Source organism: Alternaria novae-zelandiae (assembly GCF_023758075.1).
Source record: "Alternaria novae-zelandiae strain BMP 2774 chromosome Unknown scaffold_4, whole genome shotgun sequence".
Classification (NCBI taxonomy): domain Eukaryota; kingdom Fungi; phylum Ascomycota; class Dothideomycetes; order Pleosporales; family Pleosporaceae; genus Alternaria; species Alternaria novae-zelandiae.
The window spans coordinates 248,546-270,951 of record NW_026056964.1 but is presented as its reverse complement, the minus strand read 5'-3'; the positions used below and the strand labels follow the sequence as shown (position 1 = coordinate 270,951).

Sequence of the window (22,406 nt, the reverse complement as noted above, 5' to 3'; positions counted from 1 at the left end):
TTTGTTTCTGCCCCCCATCAGCGCGACTGGTGCGGATCGCGCTCGATTCGCGTCCCGGGCGGATGCCTGGACATCAACAAACACTAACCTTCAGTGGTCCTTCACACCAGCGGGTGCTGCCTGCGACGGCACCACCCACCTGGGCACCACCACCACGCAAGTGACATTACTATCTACATACAAATATAACCTCCCGTGCCTGCCGTCTCAGGTAGACGTGGTTCAGGTTACGGTTTCAATAGATTCCCTACCACGTGAAACGCCCGGTACCTGTTCCTGGCCGCTCTCACTATCGCGACTAGCCTCCCTGGCCACACCATCACAAACCTTCCCACTTGGGCTCCCTCCCGCAGTCCCGCCTAGCTTGTGCACACCATCGCCGCGATGTCGAGCCGCTATATTTTGCCAGTCGAGCCTGCGGACAGCCGCGGCGAGACCGTCGTCATCGAAGTGTTGCAGCAGGGCAGCCACCCGCTGGATGTCAGACTGGTGGGCTGCGAGGGCGAAACCCCATATGTGACTTCGAGTAAGACAGCAGCCACAGCACGTCTGTGTTTCGCCATCTGACGCGCCCCAGTCACGCACCGCAATCTCGCCAGTCTCAAGCACAAATTCAAGGGCAGCCACGATGAGTGGGCCGCCGTTGTGTCTCATTTTCTGCTCCAGCAACAGCCCGAAATCGGCCAGACCGACATCTTGGACGGTGTTCGCATGGTCTACACGCTGAAAAACAAGAACCTAGAACTTTCTTTTCGCCAGGACGTTGGGAACATCAAGGTGGGTAGCATTGTGCTCTCCAAGATAAATTCATCTGATGTGTGTAGGTCACGTTGGGTGAGATTGTCCTTCCAGAAGGCGATGAGTTTGAGTTCAACCCGTTTGAGTGGGCGCAGGCATCAGCCATGGCGCACGCCAAAACGTTGCAGCAGGTGGTCAACTTGAACGACCAAGTCAAGAGCGAGCAGCACACCCTCGCCAAACTCAACGCGCAACTAGATGACTTCATCAAAACTAAGAATGACACCGAGACGGCCATGCTCCAGCAATTCGTGCAATTGCTAAACGAGAAGAAGCGGAAAATCCGGGACCAGAGTCGTCTGCTAGCTGGCGCAAAAGTCGACAAGCCCACAGGTTAGTAGGTGTCGTTGTGACGTAGTCTTATATTGACAATATCTAGCGGCGGCGGTTCAGTCGACCCGAGCAGACACCAAGACTCGCAAACCAGGGGCATCACGAACATCGAAGCGTAAAGCTCCAGCACAAGCAGCAGAGCCAGAGGCAACTCCAGACGCAGACAGCGACCAGATGGAAATCGATCAGGCCAAGGTCGAAGAGCAGGATGACGAGGAAATGCCCGAACCCATGACCCCAGAGCACTCCGACAATGAAACAGACGAAGAGGATGAACCTGCACCACACCCCAGAGGCAGGTCATCCGAGACGCTGAGAGCAAGTTCTGTTGCACAGAGTTCCAAAAGTGAAGCCACGGCAAGCAAGGGTGTACCACCACCTCGAGCACTTCCCTTCCAGAAGAGAACGACGCGAAGTGAAACTGTACAGAAACAGCCCTCTCCAGCTGCAGCAACAGCGGCGGACGACGACGACGATGACGAGACGGACGACGAAGAATTGTAGGACGGAAGCTGACTGTGTTTCACTGCATTAGTTTGGGTGAAACCATCTCTACCAAACTCCTCGAAATCCGCCGCGTGGCTCCCGTGTTCCTTTTGGCAAGACTTCGGGAGACGACCTGCATCGAGAAACTCTAATTAATGCCATGAAGTACATTTGGTTCGGAAATCAGACTTTGGAATAATCGCCGACACGTGCTTCCTTCTGCCGGTGGTGCAGGTGATGGTGTGAAACTGGATCTGCAACCTCCTTAGTCCAAACATCAATAGTACTAATTTTGACAGAATGCGCGACGTGAAATCTGTCATGACTGTGAGGAGTAAGACATGGCTGGACCCTTTGTAGGTTGTCCCGGTAGCAGCCCGGTGGTCATATATGTGGTGCGATGGACACATGGATGCGTTGAGTCGGATCGCGTTGATGTCATCCTTGCCGATCATTCGGGATCACTGAATAACAGGGACGTCCCGAGCAGCCGTGTGGAAACAAATCAACGCTTGAAGTGAATAAGACTCGAGTTCCCGCGTGATGAATGCGATGGAAGAATGCTGCCCAAGTTAGATTGTAGTCCAGACGATCTCTGTATTCTAGTGATGTGGTGCCTTCGGAGCAAAGAGCAGCCAATGGACGATGCAGGCCTCTCCGGCGGCAGCCAGGGCTGAAGCGCGCGGGAGAAGCCTCCCGCCAAGCCATGTCCACCTCGACATGTCGCCCTTGACCGCAGCGCTGTCGCAAACACGAGATTGCCGATTTTCTGGCCTCACGCACCGAGTCGCTGCGCCATCATAGACACGGCGCGCGAGCGATGTCCCATTCCTGCCCGAGCGACCAGAGGTAGCAGCGCCAGCAGTCTGGGTGAGTGAGAGAGGAGAGCCCGCGTATCCACATGCGCGCTCACGTGGGTCTATTGTACTGACGACATGTGAAGAGAAAGCGATTGTCGCCCTGCTATTGTCCACGCGCGTTCCGACTCGATTCCGCCCTCACACCGCGTCCACGGCGCTGCCATCACCCCGTCCCCGCTCGAGCGCCTCACCTAATGCTCCTCCACCTCCACACGTCGTTCCACTGCACCTACCGCCGTCGGCCCGCGACACCGCTGCTCTACGCGACCGACTGCACGCCCGAGACCCCGAGGTAACACGCCATGTCGGGCCCAGACCAACCTGAGCCCATCGTGGATACGACGCGATCCCTCAAGCGCAAGCAGCTTTCCGCCGATGACCAAGGCGAGCTCGACGCCCTCGACAGCGTCTTCAAGCGCATAAAGACGGCGGTCCCGCGCACACCATATATACTTTCCACGCCATCCTTACATCCGTACCGGTACTACTCACAACAACAAGCCAACGCCTGGAAACTGGGAAGGCTATTCAAGTCGGAGGAGGAGCACCTGCAGTACAGGACATATCTATACCGGGAGCCGTGTCAGGATTGCTTCGAGTTGCAGGCGGGAGAAGACGACGAGCCCGAGCCTGAACCGCCACGCTCACAGGCCGCGAATGGCCAGCCAGCGAAGAAGAAGCCCAACCTCTCAGCCTTCAAGGTCAAGCAGGCGAACGGTCCCAACACTCCCAGCGTCAAGATCAGCTCGCCCAGTTCTGCGCCGGATAAGAAACAGGCGAATGGGGCCAGCAAGTCTGAAAAACTGTCTGCGCCGTCCCAAAAGACTGAGCCCAAGTCGCCGAAGCCGTGGGTACGCCGCTCTGTACTTTGTTCAACTACTGACAGTAGCAGATCCTCTGGTGCTACACGCGACGAGCATCCCATCCGGAAAGCCGACAGAGGCGCCCCTTCTTCAAATCGGCCGCGAGCCCCTTCCACAACCAAGAGCGAGACAACCAGTTCCAAGGGCAAGATTGAAAAGTCGGACCCTTCCAACTCAACACCACACGGCCTACCTCCGCTGCTTTCGCCAGTACACGAGCCAATGGGCAACCCATACGGCCTCCCGAATATCTTATCTCCAACCCTCCCATCCAACATACAGGCCGAGCTCGACAGAATGGAAGTACAGCGGAAGCGCACAGATTCCGACGCATCTGTGTCATCATCAGATCGCAAAAGTCAAACACTTGCTGTGCCACCTAGTGGATCTCAACAGTCCAACGGTACACCAAAGTCAGAGAACCGAGCGCGCTCAGTTTCCATCAACGGCAACGGCAAATCGCCCAACCCCGAACCAGTCAGTCAAGCCGAACAAACAGATTCTAGTATGGTAGTTAAGCTGAAATTCTCAAAGACCAAGGCGCCTGTCGTTGGCCAGATTCTCCGCCTACCATCGAAACGAGCGAATGCCGAGAAGAAGGAGCGCAACGATACCTCCAAGGCGGCACCTATGGCAGATGCGCAACCCAAGGTCACGGATCCGCCTGTCATTAAGAAGAAGGCAATTCCCAAGGTCGCTGCACGACAAACTACAACGCCATCAAAAGTGGCAGAGAAGCGGCCGCGCGCGGAAGAGGAGACAACATTGGCGGTACCGCCCACTAAGCGACCCAGAGCAGGCTCAACCCAAGACCGGCCCATTACCCCTCTCCAAAACAGCCAGACGCAGTACGCAACCCCTAAGAAGGACCTTAAGTCGGTCAACATGTTACGAACCCAGTCTTCCGAGAGCAACGACGCAACGCCCGGTCGGTCTGGTGCCACCCCAGCCGGCGTGAAGCCTACATCTGCTCCTCTCAACAACAAGAAGCAGGCAGACATCTCGCTGCTTGGGCATACGTCGGCAAGGTGGAACCAGATGGGTAGAGCCCTTAAGCATGAAGCCACCAAGATCCTCACCAGCGGCAAGATTTCGAAACAGGATGAGAAGAGGGCTGCAGTTACTAACCTTGAGTGTATCCTGTAAGTCCACACCCTAGCACTCAGCCCAACTTCCCAGACACCATGAACTCCACTAACCCCACCCAGCGCCTACATGGCCGCCTACTTCGCCCAAGACCTCTCCCTCCACATGCGCGGCCGCCCCGGCGAAGTAGAACAAACCTGGAAAACGCTGCTCCCCCTCTGCCTCTCCTACTCGCGCAGCACAAAAGACCTCCAACACCTCGACGGCCTCCGCTCTTATCTCAGCTCCGTAATCGCCGCCGCAATCTGCACGCACGTCTCCCAGCGCTGCAACAACCCGAAGTCACACGACTCGCCGCAAGATGGTACGGGTCATAATAGTGGTAATACGACTGAAGCGTCCCGCCAGCACAACTCGCTCGCAGAAAACTTCGCACTCCTGTCTGATCACACGCTTAAAATGCATCGACACTACCAAGACGCGCGTATCGCGCTGCCGATTGAGGATCTGCAATCGATATACAAGAAAACGTATGCAGCAAGGGAGTCGAATGCGAGACTAGCCCGCGAACCGGAGAAGCTCAGCGGCGCGAAGATGTCAGGCCCGTACTTTTTGCCGCTGGGCGCTGATACCACGCCCATCCAGGCTGTGAGGTTTGGACTGAGGTTCTTGGCTGAGTATTGCGAGATTGAGGGGTTGAAGTATGGGTTGAGGGTTTGTCTTGAGAGGCCTGAGTGAGAAAGCAGAGGTGGAGTATGTTTAGGATGTGGTGTTTGTAAAAGGAAAGAGGGAGTTTGAGGCTTGAAGACACATCGACATCCCATTCCTTGTTGGCGTTTCTATCATTGCACTTGTTTACTTTAGCGGGTGGTTTTCATTTGGTTGATTTGAAAGCAAATTCTGATACCCCATGAGGTTGGACTGGACTTTGTTTCCTTCCCTTCTTCCTTCTTGTTACTGGATTGGGATTCTGTACACATAATGGGGGCTGTTGGACTTTGGACGCAGTATAACGGCTGTTGGGAGTTACTGGAGTTGATAAAGAGGAGCTGAGGGTACGAGATGAGGAAAAAAGTATTGATGAATAGCAATCGAAAGTAATGATCTCGATGTTTGTTGCATTATGCGTTTGTGGTGTGAGATGATGTGATGGTTGGTTTTAGAGGGGGTTAGTGATCGTGTTTAGGGAAGATGTAGTCCGAAAATGAATGGGTTCTAGCTTGTGATGCGCCGATATTTGGCATGTACCATACCTCCAGAATGAAATTCAGTGTTTACGAACAAGGACTCAATAGAAATTGAGCATTATCGTCATTACTTCCTGTCAAAAGACAAGATACGGAATACGAACGCCTTCGAACTCCACATTATCCCATCAAATCATCACACCAGGTCCATGAGTCCACGACTTATACACCGTCTCAAGAATGGAAAACCTTCTCCAACCTCTCCAGCAAAAGATCCGCATGGTGCTTCTGGAAAATCAACATCGGCCTCAATCGCACTGCCCTCTCTCCCGACCCCCCAATGTTGACACCCTCACCCTTCGCCTTCCTCAACACCTCATCCCTCCTCACACTATCAAACGCAATAAATGTGCCCTGTCCCTTCCCCCTCAGATTCTGAATCTCCTGCGGAAACCTCTCGCTCAAGCGCTGCAAGCCCGCAAAGAGATAATCCCCCGTCACCGCCGTACTATTCACAAGATCCATCCGGTTGATTTCTTGAATGATAGACCGGAAGAGAATCGCCCTAGCCGGATCACCCATCCAAGTATTAAACTGACGATACGGTTTATTCGGCCTAAGCGCATTATCGCCAAAGTAATACCCCGCCGTCTGCGCTTTCTTACTGAAAGTAACCATATCAGGCGGCGAATCCAACCCCCAGTGTTCATGCGCCCAGAACTTGCCGGTCGCGCCAACGCCCGTTTGCACTTCGTCGACGATGAGGAGGACGTTGTGTTTTTTGGTGAGGGCGCGCAGGCCGCGGAAGAAAAAGGGCGTGGCGTGGTTGTCGCCGCCTTCGGATTGGACGGGCTCGATTACCACGGCCGCGGGTGGGTTGTGGTAGTTTAGGAGGATGGATTCGGTTTCGTCGAGGCAGCGCTGCTCTTCTGCTGCGTTTTCGGCTTCGTGTTCATGCAGGGGGTATTTTAGCACTGGGAACGGGGCTTGCGGCCAGTCGAAGGCGGGGATGTCGAGCTTGTGGATGGGTTTGGAGCGCGTGGTTGAGAGACTGCCGAAGAGGCGCCCATGAAACCCGGTTTTGAAAGAGAGGATCGACATGTCGGGTGCGCCGGGCGCTTTGTTGTTCATGGAGGAGGAGATGTCTTCGGCGGAGAAGTCGGCGTCGATGCCGCCGCGTTGTTGTTGTCGCTTCCACATGAAGGCGGCTTTGTAGGCGAGCTCGTTGGCGTCGGACCCGGCTTGCGCGGTGAAGACTTGGTTGAGGCCTTTGGGCGCGACGGATAGGATGCCCGTTTCGAGGATATCGGCCCAGTCGTGCTGCGGGAAGTTTCCTAGTGCAGGCCGGTTGATGATGGCGGAGGCCATGTCGGGGGAGGTGGCGGCGAGCAGGAGGGACGGGTTGTTGTAGCCTACGGGGATGGAGGCGATTTGGGCGTATACGTCGAGGAGGACGTTGCCGTCGAGGTCTGCGATGCTGGAAGATGTCAATTGGTATCATTTCCTGAATCTATGAAGGACGTACTAGTTGCCATAGCTTTGCGAGTAGTCGGCCATCATGTTTAAGCTCCTGGTGTCGAAGACCTTGCTTAGTCTTTCGATAGCCTTCTTGCTCTCCGGACCTGGTATTTGAGTCTTCACAGTAGGCTGGCGAGGCTCATCTGGGAAGAAGGAATGCTCGCCGCTCTCTGCAACTGCGGCTGCTGCTGCAGAGGCATGTCTTTTCTGTGATGCAATTGGTGCCCTGGAAGCTACGCGAGCATTTGTGCGAAAAGCTGGGGCTCGAAGACGCCCTGCGGTGCGAGCGAGAGACGCCATCGTGGTCGTCGTCACAATAGTTGTTGTCGGAAGAAAGACGGCGTATAGCTGTGTTGACACTGCGGAGAGCTAATGCGGGGAGACGCGACGCGTGGATGTAAGCTCTGCCACACCACACACAAGCACGGTGTATATCGAAGAGGACAACGAAACAGTGGAAGACGAAGAGATTGCCGATGATTAAGAGCGATATCGCAACTTATAGCCAACCCAATCAGTTTATCTATGCCCTGACATCGCTGATAGAGCTCCATGGTCAACCGGCCCTAACCCGTTGCTATCCCCGCAAAAGCTCGTCCAAGCGAGCCCCTCCAAAGCTTGACCCACTTTCGAGCTTGTCTAAACCAACTCCAATCTGGCAATGTGATCCGCTACACGCTGTAGACGCCGTGCACGCCAGGTCCATCTTCCACGTTAGTCACATCGAAACCCTTCTTGAGATTTTCGAGGTACGCGTCCGAGTCTCGCTATCCTTGCTCATCCACAGGAAGTGCGGCTGCGCCATGATCCCAGATATCGTTGAAGCCGTACTCCGGAAGCGGTTCGATGTTACAGTCGAGCACGGCTCTTGTCATCATAATAGCGTCTTTCTTGCCCTCCAGGGCTGCATCTCCGAGATGAGGATACCTAGGTACAGTCTTTATTCTGCGCTCAGATGATCGCTTTGATGTTCGCACCGGTACCGCTGTCACCGTCATCTGGCTTCACATGAAGAATATACAGTCCATCGCCCGTTTCGGCCCGCGCATAGTGGATGAGGACGTTGCCGTTATGCCTCTCCTCTGTATGCCAGACACGCCATTTATCGTCCTGGTCTTGAGGCTCAAACCCGGCTTTGAGCTTCACAAAGTCAGCCTCGCTGATATTCACACCCCAAGACGTGGTATCAGTGCAGACTATGGGCTTCTTTACATGTGGACTCAATGTCGAAGGTACCTAGACCATGATTTTGAGTCGGCGGCTAGGTACCGCTGAAGTAGATGAGATCTGCTTGGACCCTAATTGCGTCAGGCGTTGGCGGACATTCCCGAAAACAACCTAATCTAGGTAGCGAGGCGGATAAGGCTGAGCGAAGAGGCCGCCCGCGGGCGGGTATGTTCGTATATGCTGATGCTGAAACTGAATGTCTCTTCATCCCTGACCACCTAGGCATGACGTGACGGGGCGAAGATCACGGCCTGTAGGTACGCGTATAGACCTAGGTGTAAGCGCCGCAATCCTTCACGACAAAACTTACGTACGTCAGCTAGGAGGCACAGCATTACACATTTTTTTCCTCTTCGAGAAGATTGTATTTCCGTGCCACCATCTTACGTCTTGGCTATCGAGACAGGGAATAGGCCTGTTACTGTAGTCACATCAAGTATCGCCCAAGGTAACTTTGTGGCCATTCGCAAGAAACGACGTTTCGCGGCCGGTGTCCGAAACTGAACGCCTCGCCGTCTTACTGTTCTTCCCCCACGCGTTTTACTTTGAAACAAGCTTTACGAAAGATGGCTGATTGACATGCCTTGGCCCCTGACTCTCTGCCTGATCTCACATCTTTCATATACTTTCGTTCCGGTTCAGAGCGTTGCTGAACTCATTGCCACTTCGGCGCGGCGTTCCATAGCTGCAGGGCGTAATTGCTGACAGGAACGCAGGGCAGTCAGCAAAGAAATACACGCAAGGCACCGAAAGTCATGGAGAGCTATGGATGAAGGAACTTGCATTACGATGTCTACGGCGATCTCCCCGCATAATCCATCGCTTGTGTCCACCGATTAGCATGAATGTGAGCTTCCACGCCCACACTTTGCAGCTCAGCGCGCAAGCTCTCGCATCGGGCTTTCAAAGCTTCGTCGGCAGACCAATGACAAGACATGCGTATTTCTCTGAGGCAAGGTAACTGCTCGTCCTTTTTCTCAGCAAAGCAGTGAAACATGGTTTCGAGGGTTTGCTTGTGCTGTTGCGGTCTCCCCTCAAATACTTGAACCCCGTCGATTGTCTCTGACAAGGCCGTGGAGTTGGTGTCATCGTCACGGCTTTTCCACTCTTCTGATGTTAGGAACAACCGAGTGACCGAAGCGGGGACTAGGCCACACATCAGAAGGTTGACATGAGACTGATCTGCAGGATCCGCTCCGAGGTGGGCAGCGGATCTAATGACGCATGTCGCAAGGTCAAGAGGGATCTCTAACTTGTGCAGACGTGGGAAGTCGCGCATGGTCGCTGTTCCAAGCGCAATCTTGCCGCTGAATTCGCGCTTTGTGATAGACAGCTCTTCGAGATGGTTGCCAGCCTCCTTGCCGATAGTCGTAACGAGGTCGCAAATATCCCAGATTCGGCTGAGTTGCTTGTCAGAGTGGGAGTAAACGAGCGTTTTCAGGCGCGGCGTGTAGCGCAGGAAGTGTTGCATAGCGGGACCATCGAGGTTGCAGCCGCGCAGATAGGCTATTTCCAATGTTCCGCCCACAGGGGGCGGGATTGATTGACCTGGAGAAGAAGGCTCGGAGGCTTCGATGTCGGATATGGAGGTGGGGCCGTGGAACGTGTGGATGCGTGGAAGGGCCAGGAGCGGAGTGATCTTGTTCAGGACAAGGCCTTGCCGCATCGCAAATGAGAACCCAGTCTTCAGAGTAGTAACTAGAGCGAGACTGGCATTGGTCGAAGTGGCGTTTGGTAGACGCGCGTGGTGGACGATGGTTTTAAAAAGCTTATCGGTTTCTTTGTCGTGAGTCCAGCGAAAGGGAAGAACCACGGTCTTGACGTTGGGCAGCAGTGATAGAAGAAACGACGAGGCAGCCTGAGTATATTGGTTGTCTTCCAGACCTCGTTCATACTTTTCGAAGTAGTCCTGCCACTCGTTGCCTGACAAGTACTTCGAACTGGCAAATAAGTCGCGAACGGTCTCAGGACGATAGCCATCCCTTTCCATGATCCAGAGGCGTCCGCCGACCGGTAGCCGAAGGTCCGCCTTGAAATCTGCATGCTCGATGTAGCGCGCAACAACTGGCTCTTCAGCGATTCGGGCTATGAGTTCAAACGGCGTCCTGATGGTGAGGGAAGGGTATTTGTCCTTGAGAAGATAATCGAAGTTGCGAAAGTGCGAGCGGAGTTCGTTGTGGTGCTTGAGCAAGGGCTTGCAAAGCGTGTGGAACTTGCGGCAGGACAGACATAGGCTCTCGAAACCCTCTGGAATCGTATGGTCGACGATGAGCGCGAGGAGTTCGTCGGTTAATTCCAGTAAAGCCATAGCGACGTTGTAGACGACTTCGTGAGAGCAAGAACCCTGGAAATAGTGGGATATGCAACGTCTAGTTACGAGGAGAATGCGACTTTGACTCAGCTTGGGGTCTGAATTTGGTCCGGGCTGGCCATTGAAGGTGTACTCTTGAGGGACGCGGTATGATTACAATAGCCTTGGGGTAAGTCTAGTTAGGCGCACAGTATCAAGCGAGAGATTTGGGGTCCGCGATATGTATAGCAGACGTTGTCTCGGGCTGACGTCATGCCCCTGGGACAGACCCTGCTGAAGCCTTTAGCGACTAAGGAAGGGAGGCCATTGGACGGCCCTGCCCAGGCTTACTACCTCGCCAAGCCGGCCTCGCCCTACGCTTCAGGTTTATTCTGAACCGACTCCTACTCCTCCCCAAACCAACTCAACAGACAAGAAAAAGCGCCTTTGACTCAGACGGGGCGTTCACAATCCTGCTTTGCAACTTACAGTGATTCAGACTGGGGCCTTGTCTCTCCCTCAACCGATTCCTCTTCTCCACCATCGCTTCATCTTCGCCCCCGAAATACACAACTTTCCACTGTCTTCGTCATGTCTCCTTCGTATTCGTATTTTGATAATCAGCTTCTTCTAAGCAAAAGCCTCCATTGCAACAAAATGGGGCGGCCGTCTGCCCGCACCATGCGAGCCATGAGGAAGTCATTCTCGGAGATGCTATTTCCAGCATTCAATTTCAGCATGAGGGGGCTCAATGCGATCGTCAGCATTGGTACTTATCTCCATTTCAGGGCTATAAAGAGGACATGTTTTGGCTCTCTTTTCAACACAAGTCATCCCAGCCAGTTTCTCACTGCTTCATCATCACCTCTATTATCGTTAACTCCTACTTCCTTTATCCGTTATCAATTTCCCTACTCTTCGCCATGCGCGCCAAGCGAGCCTCTGCGATGCGGTTCCTACTATGTTCCTCAGTTGTCCTTACAGCGTCTGCAGCTGTGATCCGTACGCCTCTGCAACGGCGCCTAGAGGAATGCCAGCTAGACATCCAAGATGGAATGGCCGACGATCCCGACAGAGTCAATACGGACGGGACGGCCGGGATTGGTGCCGAGTTTGAGAGTCCGGACTTCCGCCTTACAAAGTCGGGATGTAGCGCAGACGATACAAACGCCGCAAAGAGAAAGGTCATTGCCGAACGAACAGGCACGAACTGGGAGCTCACTGCAGACTCTGTCAACGAACCTGGAGCACTCCAGGCTGAGTACATCATTGATGGTGTCAAGGTCAAAGTAGGCAGCACAGATGATGCGACCAACGGCGCGAAGGTCGCAGCAGCTATGGCCCAGGATCTCGTAGGTGCCACCCAGCAGACCCGTGATGAATCTTGCTAACCCCTTCAGATTGACTGGTACCCATGGAACGGAAAACTGGACGCAGATTCACGAAAGGTCAACGTAGCCGAAAACAAATGCAATAAGTGGACGATCATCACCCGCCAAGATAGGAAACCAGAGAAGATATCTTACCAGCCCCAAATCACCACGCCGATGCCATTAGAGGCACTGTACAGCCTGATGAAGGAACAATTCGATGAGAGCGATCCAAATATCCTCAATGGGCTCGATCGTTTTCAAAACAAGAAGCTTGATTTCGTAACGAAGAATCACTTCCAGTCCAGCCCAGGCGGCATCGGTCCGGAAGCGGCCACGGATGACGTGCTGGCCTTTTGCACCCTGGTCTTATCGTACGCCAAAAACGCAAAGGATCCTCTCCAACCGGGTTCAAGTCCCAAGATCTTCACATCGTTCACGCCTCGAACGAATTTTAACGTGATGCTGTCGCATGTCAGCTCCAAGTTGGCATCAAAGGGGGACAAACTTTGGGATTTGTTCAACATCCTTGCGTGCTACCAGAGTGGCGGAACCGAGTAAGTTATGGCTTGACCTATAGATGGTTTGACCAGTCTAACCAAACGTAGAATTGATACAGACGTATGTGGAGGTACCCCCGAAAGTCCCGAGCCTACCGACAACAAATTTGGCGACTACACTTTTGCTCAAGGCGATACCAAATGCAACATCCGTGACTGGATCCATGGTCTAGACCCAGAATCGGATGAAAACGATAAGCTCACCGAGTTCGACAAGGAAATCGACGGGTCCATTGGAAGACTAGGCAAAACCCAAGAAAAGATGTTCAATTCTGAGCGCTCTGTGCCTCTCTTCGAATTCCGCGATCTCAATACCCTCCAGACTGAAGGAATGGAGAAATTCATGGGCGATGTAGACCAGGCCATCCAAGACCTCCACAATAAGTTTCGAGAATCACCTACAAAGAAAGCCAGGCGTGGCGTCTGCGATGATTTTGAGCCGGAGCCGGAGCCGGAGCAAGAGCCAGAGCCGACTGGCCCGACCAAGCAGCTCGCAGTCCTCGGTGCCTATGTCCCAGGCGCCCCCACGATGGACTGGCTCTTCCTCGAAGCCGACTATGAGCAGGGCGTCGAGTGCCGCGAAGACTTCCTCCGGCCCTTTGAGACCGTACCGTGGGATGAGTCTGGCACAACGTACCCTGGCGGCACCAAAGAGCTCGATCTCGAGATTGACGGAGAGGTGTGCGAGTACCGCAACGACGGCGACGACCCGGGAGCGCTCTGGTGTGGAGAGAGGGTCATTGGCTGCGTGAACGATCCGGCCGACAAGGATCCCAACGATGTGAATGCGGAGAAGGGCGAGTACCAGTGCGGCGATTACACGCGACAGCCTGTGTTTGTCTGCCCTTGGTAGTTGCGCATTACATGATGTTGTTCGGTGTTTCTAGATTGTTCCGCACACGCGAGATTGGGAGGCATTCTTGGGTCTTTTGTATGGTAGTTCTGTCGCTCACTTTGTGTTCGTGTTGTTGTTCGTGTTTCGGTGGCTCAGGTGGTGCGAGATCGGGGTCTGTGCTCGACGCTAGATTCCGGCGGCACAAGATGGATCTCAACACCATCATGTCGGCACCACCTCACCTATCTTGTAGAATTATGTAGAACAAGAATCTTTTGCCGAGGCCTGTTCCCCCAGCTTTGCGTTCATGCACTTTCTACATGACCATGCAGTCAGCTGACAAGGCTGAAAACGCCACGACGCGCGATTGCTGCATAGCCCCGCATCGCCTCAGCTGCCATGGACGATAACAAGATCTCGTCTGCCTAGAATGCATCCTCGCCTCATCACAAACTCATCTAGATAAAACTACCGGAAACTTCAACAGCCAAAGACGACGCGCGATGTACGAACGAGAGGCGACAACCATCGGAGAGCCTCACGAGGCATGCGTTGAGCCGCCAACGGAGCCCGCGACATACGAGCACCAGCCACTTAGTCGTTCCCTAGACGAAATACGCCTACTCAAGCTTCGTAAAGAGGAACACGGCCCCGTACACTGCGACATCGAAGTATTTCCGCTCGAGCAAGCCCCGGAATACACCGCTCTGTCCTACCGGTGGGGCCCGCCATCGCCATCGCATGATATCTTCATCGGAAACCAGAGACTCAAGATCCGAGACACTCTGCACGCATGCTTGTTGGAGTTGCGGGAAGATGTGGATACATGGCTATGGATCGATCAGATCTGCATCGCTCAGGCAGATACCGCAGAGCGAAACCATCAGGTCGAGATGATGTCGCTTATCTACAGCAACGCCACCTCTGTCATTACCTGGCTAGGCGACGTACCCGAAGCGCCTCCAGGGGAAGTTGATCACTTCAATGACCAAGAACTTGATGCTGCGACGATCGCTGTACTGTTGAGAAACATATACTTTACAAGACTGTGGATAGTACAAGAGATATTGCTTGCAAAGAGTGTCAAAGTTCACCTCAACGGGAAGCGCTGCGTTGGATGGAACAAGTTCCTTGATGTCTGGAACAATGCTATCATAAATGGGTCATGGTGGCCTAGTTCAATACCGGAGGCGTCTTTCGGCCTTCTTACAAATAAAAGGGCGTGGCGGGACTTGGGACCAATGTTGGAGTGGACGGATTGCATCACAAGCTTTTGTGAAAATATCTGTGAGGACCCTCGAGACAAGGTGTATGGTATGATGGGTATCGTCGATGAAAAAGACAGATTCACTGTGGATTACAACAAGAGTGTCCTTGAAGTATACACGGACGTGTTCAACAATATGTGGAACTTGAAGGATCTATCGCATCCGAGTCACGTTGCAAATCAACTTCGCAGGCTGGGTTTCCACATGGGTATCGAACAATCACTGATAGCCAGCTTTGAGCTTGCACTTCACCATCGATATGAACACAGCTTACAGGATCGGGTATCAGCCATACGGTTCAAGAAAGCAGACGATGTAGATAAATACGATCATTGGTGGTATGAGTGCGACGGTAAGAGACTCTACTTTTGTCCTTCACTTATGTAGATGCCCTCGCTCCCTGTTTACTTACCAGCACAATTCCTAGACAGGTAATGCAATGTTCTCCATGTAGGTTCGCCGCATCGTGAAACACAAGACACCGACACTTACTCTAGTCCTGGAACAGGTTTACCTAGTAGTAGAAACTTTCGCGATGATACTTTCCGCCGAGCTATTGCGCATAGCCATAGTTCGGCTCGAGCAGATGGTGCAGCTTTGCTCCGCTGCCTGCTGACAACGCATCCATGCATGGCGGCGGGAAATCGGCATTCACGGACGAGCATCTACAAGCCGGTAACACGAGGAGGTCCCAGTATATGGCCTTTGCTCAGCTTCCTGTCAGTAAAGCCTGGAAGAGCTTTTGTGCATGTTGGCAGAGATCTCAGAGCGGTCAGTACAGCATCACAAATAACCATGCTCTCTCCTGGGGCAAGTCGAGTGCGCGCTCCATCACCATCATGACCAACTGAGCAGTGATAGGAAAAGGTAAAAAGCAAGCTTCTTCCTCAAGCGACTGGCAAGCCAGAAGTCTCAATGAAAAAGTGGTCGCGTCAGCCAGAGATAGTGCGATACTGGCGACACTGTGGTCCGGAGTATGAGCAAGCCCAGGGACCCAAGACCTGAGTACAAAAATAAGAATAATCTTGAAGTCACCGTAGTGACCTGGGAGATGTTAGCGCGATGCCGAAAAGGGTAATAGGTGAGAGAAGGCTTACGTTTCAGAGATTAAACTGAAAAGAACAGATACTACACTTGATCTGGAGGGGTGAGTTAGCAGGTGTCTCGAAGGTGTTCGTAGAAAGGGACGTACCTAAGCCAAAAGGCAAAGAGAGCTAAGGAGGGAAGAAGGGGACGGGCTGCGCGAGGTTGATATGGGCGCTGCAGGCTTGGCGCGCTAGCGGTCACATGATCGCTTACTAGCGCTCCAAGCACGCTTTGGCCCTGTGAAGGTGGGTGACCATGGACCCTGCACCGACGTTTTGCCGGCCGGGCGCAGCGGTAATGACGGCGATGCTTTGAGGCAAGCAAGACGAGTTCGTCCTGAACGCACACGCTCTCAGTGAGATCCCAGGATGGTATAACTGCGACCGACACCTTCGCTCGTAACAAGAACTCGGACGGGTCTCACCTGAAGCCCATATCAACTGCAGACTCCTTCTCGCATCCGAAACGTTGCCGCAACATTCGAATACTCCGGCTTCAGATCCGCTGTCTTGATAGCTAATAAGATCGCTTTGATCCCGGTGGGTGTCCTTCTACGTGCGCTACCCATCATTGCTTCCGAGCTGTCCACGCCGCTCCAAGGGTTAGAAACACCCTCGCATTCCAACAAGAATTCAGGAACCTGCAACGATCGTCCAGCTGGTATCCGCGAACACCAGGTTGACTGCTGCGTGACACCGTTGCAAGCTTGTACCACCGCTCCTCATTGGTACACGTCTCTGCTTATATGCATCATGCGGGAAGCTGAACGTGTCAATGGCCAAGGATTTTGCGCGCAAAGCCTCATGGCTGAGAGTTTGCGCAACTTTGCGCGTTCAAGGTAGGTGCTTGGACGCCTCGGCACATTTCTGAAAGTGATGCTCGTTTGATCAATACAATTGTAGCCTTCTCGTCGACTTGAGGGCCTAAAATATCCGCGACTCCAACACATCGTCATCATGGAATCCCCATTTGATACATTCGACTTCCCGCGCAGCTCTACCGATGCGACAGTCCCCCCGGCTTCCGATTATTCGAAGACCAGACCCTCAAACTCGACCCTCTTCCGTTCCGGAGGCACACACTGGCGATGCGCGCACTGCGTAGAGAGTGTACTCTACTCGCTTGCTAACGGGCACGTCGAACATGTGCGCATGTGGACATGTTGTCAATGCGGCTTCGCTGAGAACCGTGTTGCACTATGGGCTGCATGCTCCATGTGCGACGCCACCAGCTTTCTTGACGATTACGCCTGTCACTACCCTTCCATCCTGGAAATTGCAATGGACGGCGCAATGAATGATATCGTGACCTACGAGGCTTCAAAAACGACACGTGTACATGTGCCAAAGACGGGGAGTTCTCTAGAACTACGTGCAACGGATGATTTGGTCTCTGCGGTTCAGCAGAACTTATCGTCATTTGCATCATTCTACGATGGCTGCCAGGAGCTGGAAGCTGTAGAGGTGTTTGACAGTCACGATGATATAGATGAGACACTGCCTGGCCTCGGGGGTGATAGAGCGGACCTGGCTCACGGAGGTCACATCAACTTGCCGGCAACATATGGTATTGACGAGCCTTTCATCGCACATTCCCACAACGATGCCGGAATTAAAACGACCAGTTCATGCAGCGCGTCGTCATCAATAACCTCGGCCCTAACGAAGACGAGTTTAACGTCATCCACACTCACCACCGTGACACAGCAAGACCTCGACAGCGGCTACGGCTCTCAAAGTAAGACTTCTAGCGTAGACAAAGCATCACGCAAACGCGCAAACGAAGCCAACTGCCAGATACCGCCCAAATTAGACACCATTACCAACGATACGAACCCACCGCCCCGCAAAAAGCCCCGACGCCGTCGTTGCGATACCACCGACCCCGGTCTCGCATGCCCTTTCTACGTACGCAACCCACAACGCTGTAAACACGACTCTTGCGTCGGGCCAGGCTTCCTCGGCATCCACAGACTCAAACAACATCTGGAACGTGTGCACCTATACTATACATGTGAACGATGCGGGGCCAAATTCCAGGGAAACACGACAGGGAAACAAGACCTAGCCATGCATCAGCGCAATATCCAGCCATGTCAGCTTCAGGAAAAGCCAAGCCCAGAGATGTCGACTCTAAGCCATGCGACACTCGAAGTGATGCGGTCCAAGAAAGGTGCAGCGGGGAAGTCGGAAGAGGAGCGATGGTGTGAGATCTACCGGCTCATATTCGTAGACGCCGATGAGAAGGAGCTGAGAAGAGCTTGTGAGTTTTGTGTCACTTAATTATTGTGTTGGCCTACTAACCGTGATTCGATGTCGGCACGCAAAGCGCAGTACCGAGATATCCAGATCGCGATGATAGGTTATCGCAATGCGAAGAGTTGCACAACATCTCTCGACAACTGCTTCGCGTGTTACCCGAACGATTGGACGCATCCATCAAGAGCCGCTTGCACGATGACAGGCTAGCCGCTATATGGCGTGAATTTGCAGATGACCAATTACACGACTTGATAGAAAATATTCTTGCCGACTTGTCTTCACCAGGCCACACGATAGATCGAGATAAAGCGTGTGACAAGGTTGATGATCTGTCTTGGTTTGATTTGGTAGACTACAACAAACTGTAACGAGCGTCACACTTGGCTCGCCAGGATTTCGTAACTCGACCGTGCCAATTTTCCGAACTTCCTCTCCCAAATCCCTCTGGCGAAGGCGTAAAGTCTATCAAGCCTACACTGCATCATCCACCGACATCCAGTTTTCTCGAGGTTAAAACTCAGTGGCGTATTGGCGTCGCACCCGTGATCAAAGAAATCATTGTAAAGGTCTTTACCCTCCCTGCTGAACGCAAGACGTAGCCTCTGCTGGAAGGCTGCAGCATAAAGGGTTTTGTAATCCTCATTGTGGTGGCAATATGTCCCCAAAAGCCTCCTGAGTTCCACTTCGTATAGCTCCTTCTCATACGCAATAGCCTTTTCACACGGATCTGGGTCCGGTGTGGTAGTCCTGGTGATGACACCATGCTCAGCCTTGACCAAATTCGCGCGTATGCCTTCCTCCGCAATCTCGTAAAAAGATGGACCTGGATCCTGGTGCCGCCGTACATATCTCTCCTCCATGAACAGCGCATTCATCAACGCTTTCCAGTCGCATGTGACTCTGCAGCTGAAACGCCCGTCTTGCTCTTGTGCAGGAAACTTGAGGTCGAAAGCACGCGTCTCCGCACTACCGACGAAAGTATACCGTCCATCCGGCGCATCAAACCAAATGGCCTGTACAAGTTCTTCAAAGCCATAGCCAGCTGTCCACATAGCTACGTCACCGTACGCTTTGATCCATGTGGCATCGTGCTCCAACCTCTCACATGAGGCAGTATCTTGCCACAGGGTAGACCGTTCCTCCGGACGCGGCTGGCCTGGTCGCAGAAGGAGAGAGAGTGTTGAAGATTGTGGGTCAATGGAATGTTCGTCCGTGGTAGCGATGAGGCTTTTCTCTATCCGACCAAATTGAATGTGGGTCCACTCGATGTGAAGGATGGGAAGAAAGGTCGCTCGGAATGTGCGCTCGGCCTCTTTTCTCCAGGCTTGCGATACTTGACGGCATGTAACCCATAGCGCGAATGGGTCGTCGATGCTTTCGAGGACTTGGATGAACAACTCGTCCGGCAGGTGGGGTAGGCAGGTGCTGGCCATCTTTCACTCGATTGCAATACAACGACGATGCCGTTGAGAAGTTGATATCGGTTTTTGAGTCTGGAGATCGTGTAAGATACATCGCGCAATACTTGTAGATGAAGACTGCTGCCTATTAAGCGAAATGCAACCTAAGCAGACGACTGTGATAGCCGGAAGCTAGCGGGGAGATACCGTAGCGTGCCCCGCACGCGGCATGATTCTTTATAAGGAAACATTAGAAACGTAAGAGGGCACTCACGTCACACTGCTAAGTTCCCACATGCTTACACAAGTTATCCCTCCACCACGCCAAGTGTTCATACAATTGTACTACCGTGAGAACTTGTTGAATTCTTTCGTCTTGACCGTTACCTGATCTTTCTGATTTCCCACTCACCTAAACTTCGAATAATGGGTTTAATGTACCCTGTAGTTTGCGCCGCTCGCCTACCCGAAGAGGTCAGTGGGGTGTATCCTCTCCATAGCTTCGGCTCAGCACTGATGCGAAGCGAGGGATGCAGACTATAGATCTTTTCATCAAGGAAACTCGCGACGAGGAGGAAATGTGGAATATTGTTTTTGTGGACAGCATTGACGACTATTACGACGAGACATCAGGGGTACCAGGAGAAGACGGAAGCGACCCAAACTCCCCATTTATTGGGAAGACGCCCCAGGAATGTCATCAACTACTCTTGAAGCTTCGCGAGGATACAGAGTCGGAAATTTTCACGGATATTTTTGCCATCATGGACGAGAGATCAACAGAAGACAACACTGTACTGCTCGTGTGCGCAGAGAGGGACTCCGGCGGGGAGAACGAAGTCTTGGCCCTGGCGACTGTCCGTGCTACCTTCAAGGCTGCACCTACAGCGCTAATGCTATATGAAACGGGACACAGCAGTGTAGAGGAGGATGCGGAGCGTGCTGCACGTGAAAAAGACAATGTTTATCGTGGAAGGTAGTCTACTCACGCATAACGTGGACTAAATGGCATCGATCGTTTTGCAAGGCCGGAAGAGCTATCTTCTAGCGTCCACAGGGGATAGCGATTGAGTGTATAAAGGCCGCAGTACGTTTGGTCGTGCGGAGCGACGTGAGCCGCAACGTTGTCGCTCTGGAGCTCGTAGACCGCACAGAGGCCGCGCTAAGTAGCTTTTGTTGTTGTGTTGGAGGGCGTTGAACGTACAAATACGGTAACGTTCGATTGTGGTGCGACTTGCAACGGTATCGAAACCAAACTTTAGACTGCGTTCAGGAGGACGTATTGGTTAGGTATAGGAGGATGCGCAACAGAGGGGTAACTGACAAACCTCGTCGCGCTAAGTCACATGTCTTCGCGTTTAGCGTGACACCTCAAATTAGCGTGTAAGCTTCCCCGCGTCTTTTTACTGACACCTCAGCATCCAACTCCAAATTCGAGTATCAGGCTGAAGCAGATCTTGCTGCCATCGACAAAACCATTGTCCATATAACCTCTCTTTCTTCCAATTTACCAGGCAATTTCCCGACTTGCCGTATCCGCGATGGCTGGCCCGACGCCGTCGACCCCATTCCGCTTTCGCGACCTCCCCGGAGAGGTAGGACTCTTCGAATCTCCACAATATGATGCGTGCTGACTCCTATTTCCCGCAGATACGCAACAAGATCTATCGTATCGCATTATGCAGCTTCAGCCCACCACCAACTACCGTCACGATACAGCCCTCGTCCTTTCTCACCGCGACACTCGCAGAACATCAGGTCGAGACCGCGATACTGCGAGTGTCCAAAGAAACATACCGTGAGGCCTATAGTGTCATGGTCAAAACCAATCGCTTCGTAAAGGTCACATCGTCGCGAGGGCTTCCTGTGCGCCTTGCTATGGCAGGCCAAGCGGTCCGAATGATCGCCATCGACAGAGACATTGTTGATAGATTCAAGGGATACGTGCTTGGTGTGCACATTGGTTTCAAACAACCACGATTCGCTCGTTCCTCACTTGACTCCGAGAGCCTACGTGAACCTGTCACCGCGATGATCCTTTACAGCGATCTGGACCGGTTTTGCAAGGCATTAAACGATGGGGACTTACATGATCCGGGGTTCAGCGAAAAGATCAAGATCTCAATCACCATGGCGCCTGCCTTAGACGTTGCGTCAAGTAACACACCATCACCCGACCTCAACGATTTCTTCACCAAGAAGACGCAGGAAACGCTGTTCATGCCGTTCATGGCCAACCTGTTTGGATACGGGGCCGTTGAAATTAGTGGCCATGTCGATAGTGCTCTGGCAGCTACCGTTCGTCAGAGTCTTGGGCAAGACAAATGTTTCAATCCGGCGGCTGTTCTCGCCGAGTTTGCGGCCGCGAAAGATCGCGGGTCACAACAGTTCAAAGACCGCCAATTTGAGGAGGCCGTCATTGGTTGGCAGGACGCCGTTTACGATATGGAGCATTTACGCGAGTCCAGTTCATGGTCAAATCTGATTCGCAAGGGAGGTGACGCATTCGTTGAGGAGATCGCTCCGCTATACTTTCTGATGCAGCTTAATATCGCCCACATTCAGATCGCGAATATGCAGAAGAACGCGTTTGGCGCCGAGCTATTGGCCGATGGCGCGCTGAACTCTGCAACTCGGTCGTTGAAGCCAGGCTTCTGGAAACCTGGTTACAAGTACAGACCTTCGCTTCAGCAGTTCGCCAAGCTGCGCTATCGGTATGCGATGTTCATGAGGCTGGAAGGAAACCCAGAGAATGCGAATCGGGCTTTGAGCTTCATCGACAAAGCTCTCGTGTCACAGCCGGGTGACGGTGTACTTCTGAGAGAGCGTGAGAACATTCTGGGGTGGATACAACGGCTCTGATTCCGCATTCAACAGTCTCTGAAATGCTCTGAAATGCCTTTCACAATCTCCTATATTGGTGCCTGGGAAAGCTAGGACCTCTTGGCTCGTGCTCGGGAGCCCGCCACAGACGACCC

The 22,406-nt window shown here is 53.0% G+C and overlaps 6 protein-coding genes across 6 annotated transcripts; 4 read left to right on the top strand and 2 right to left on the bottom strand.

Moving 5' to 3' along the window:
• Positions 1–384: 384 nt before the first annotated feature.
• J4E88_002604 (uncharacterized protein) lies at positions 385–1,635 on the top strand (the record flags this gene model as incomplete). Its single annotated transcript, XM_049396264.1, has 4 exons — positions 385–526; positions 578–777; positions 825–1,131; positions 1,178–1,635. 4 exons carry the CDS (start codon positions 385–387, stop codon positions 1,633–1,635), a joined length of 1,107 nt encoding a protein of 368 aa, XP_049257612.1.
• A 1,144-nt stretch (positions 1,636–2,779) lies between these two features.
• J4E88_002603 (uncharacterized protein) lies at positions 2,780–5,164 on the top strand (the record flags this gene model as incomplete). The annotated part of the gene is made up of 2 exons (XM_049396263.1): positions 2,780–4,482; positions 4,549–5,164. 2 exons carry the CDS (start codon positions 2,780–2,782, stop codon positions 5,162–5,164), a joined length of 2,319 nt encoding a protein of 772 aa, XP_049257611.1.
• Positions 5,165–5,847: 683 nt separating this feature from the next.
• J4E88_002602 (uncharacterized protein) lies at positions 5,848–7,431 on the bottom strand (the record flags this gene model as incomplete). The annotated part of the gene is made up of 3 exons (XM_049396262.1): positions 5,848–7,090; positions 7,139–7,333; positions 7,427–7,431. The coding sequence occupies 3 exons, from the start codon at positions 7,429–7,431 to the stop codon at positions 5,848–5,850; spliced, it is 1,443 nt and encodes a 480-aa protein (XP_049257610.1).
• Positions 7,432–9,151: 1,720 nt separating this feature from the next.
• J4E88_002601 (uncharacterized protein) lies at positions 9,152–10,666 on the bottom strand (the record flags this gene model as incomplete). The annotated part of the gene is made up of 1 exon (XM_049396261.1): positions 9,152–10,666. The coding sequence occupies one exon, from the start codon at positions 10,664–10,666 to the stop codon at positions 9,152–9,154; it is 1,515 nt and encodes a 504-aa protein (XP_049257609.1).
• Positions 10,667–11,571: 905 nt separating this feature from the next.
• Positions 11,572–13,431, top strand: J4E88_002600 (uncharacterized protein; the record flags this gene model as incomplete). The annotated part of the gene is made up of 3 exons (XM_049396260.1): positions 11,572–12,000; positions 12,049–12,575; positions 12,627–13,431. 3 exons carry the CDS (start codon positions 11,572–11,574, stop codon positions 13,429–13,431), a joined length of 1,761 nt encoding a protein of 586 aa, XP_049257608.1.
• Positions 13,432–20,192: 6,761 nt separating this feature from the next.
• J4E88_002599 (uncharacterized protein) lies at positions 20,193–22,290 on the top strand (the record flags this gene model as incomplete). Its single annotated transcript, XM_049396259.1, has 2 exons — positions 20,193–20,376; positions 21,179–22,290. The coding sequence occupies 2 exons, from the start codon at positions 20,193–20,195 to the stop codon at positions 22,288–22,290; spliced, it is 1,296 nt and encodes a 431-aa protein (XP_049257607.1).
• Positions 22,291–22,406: the final 116 nt, after the last annotated feature.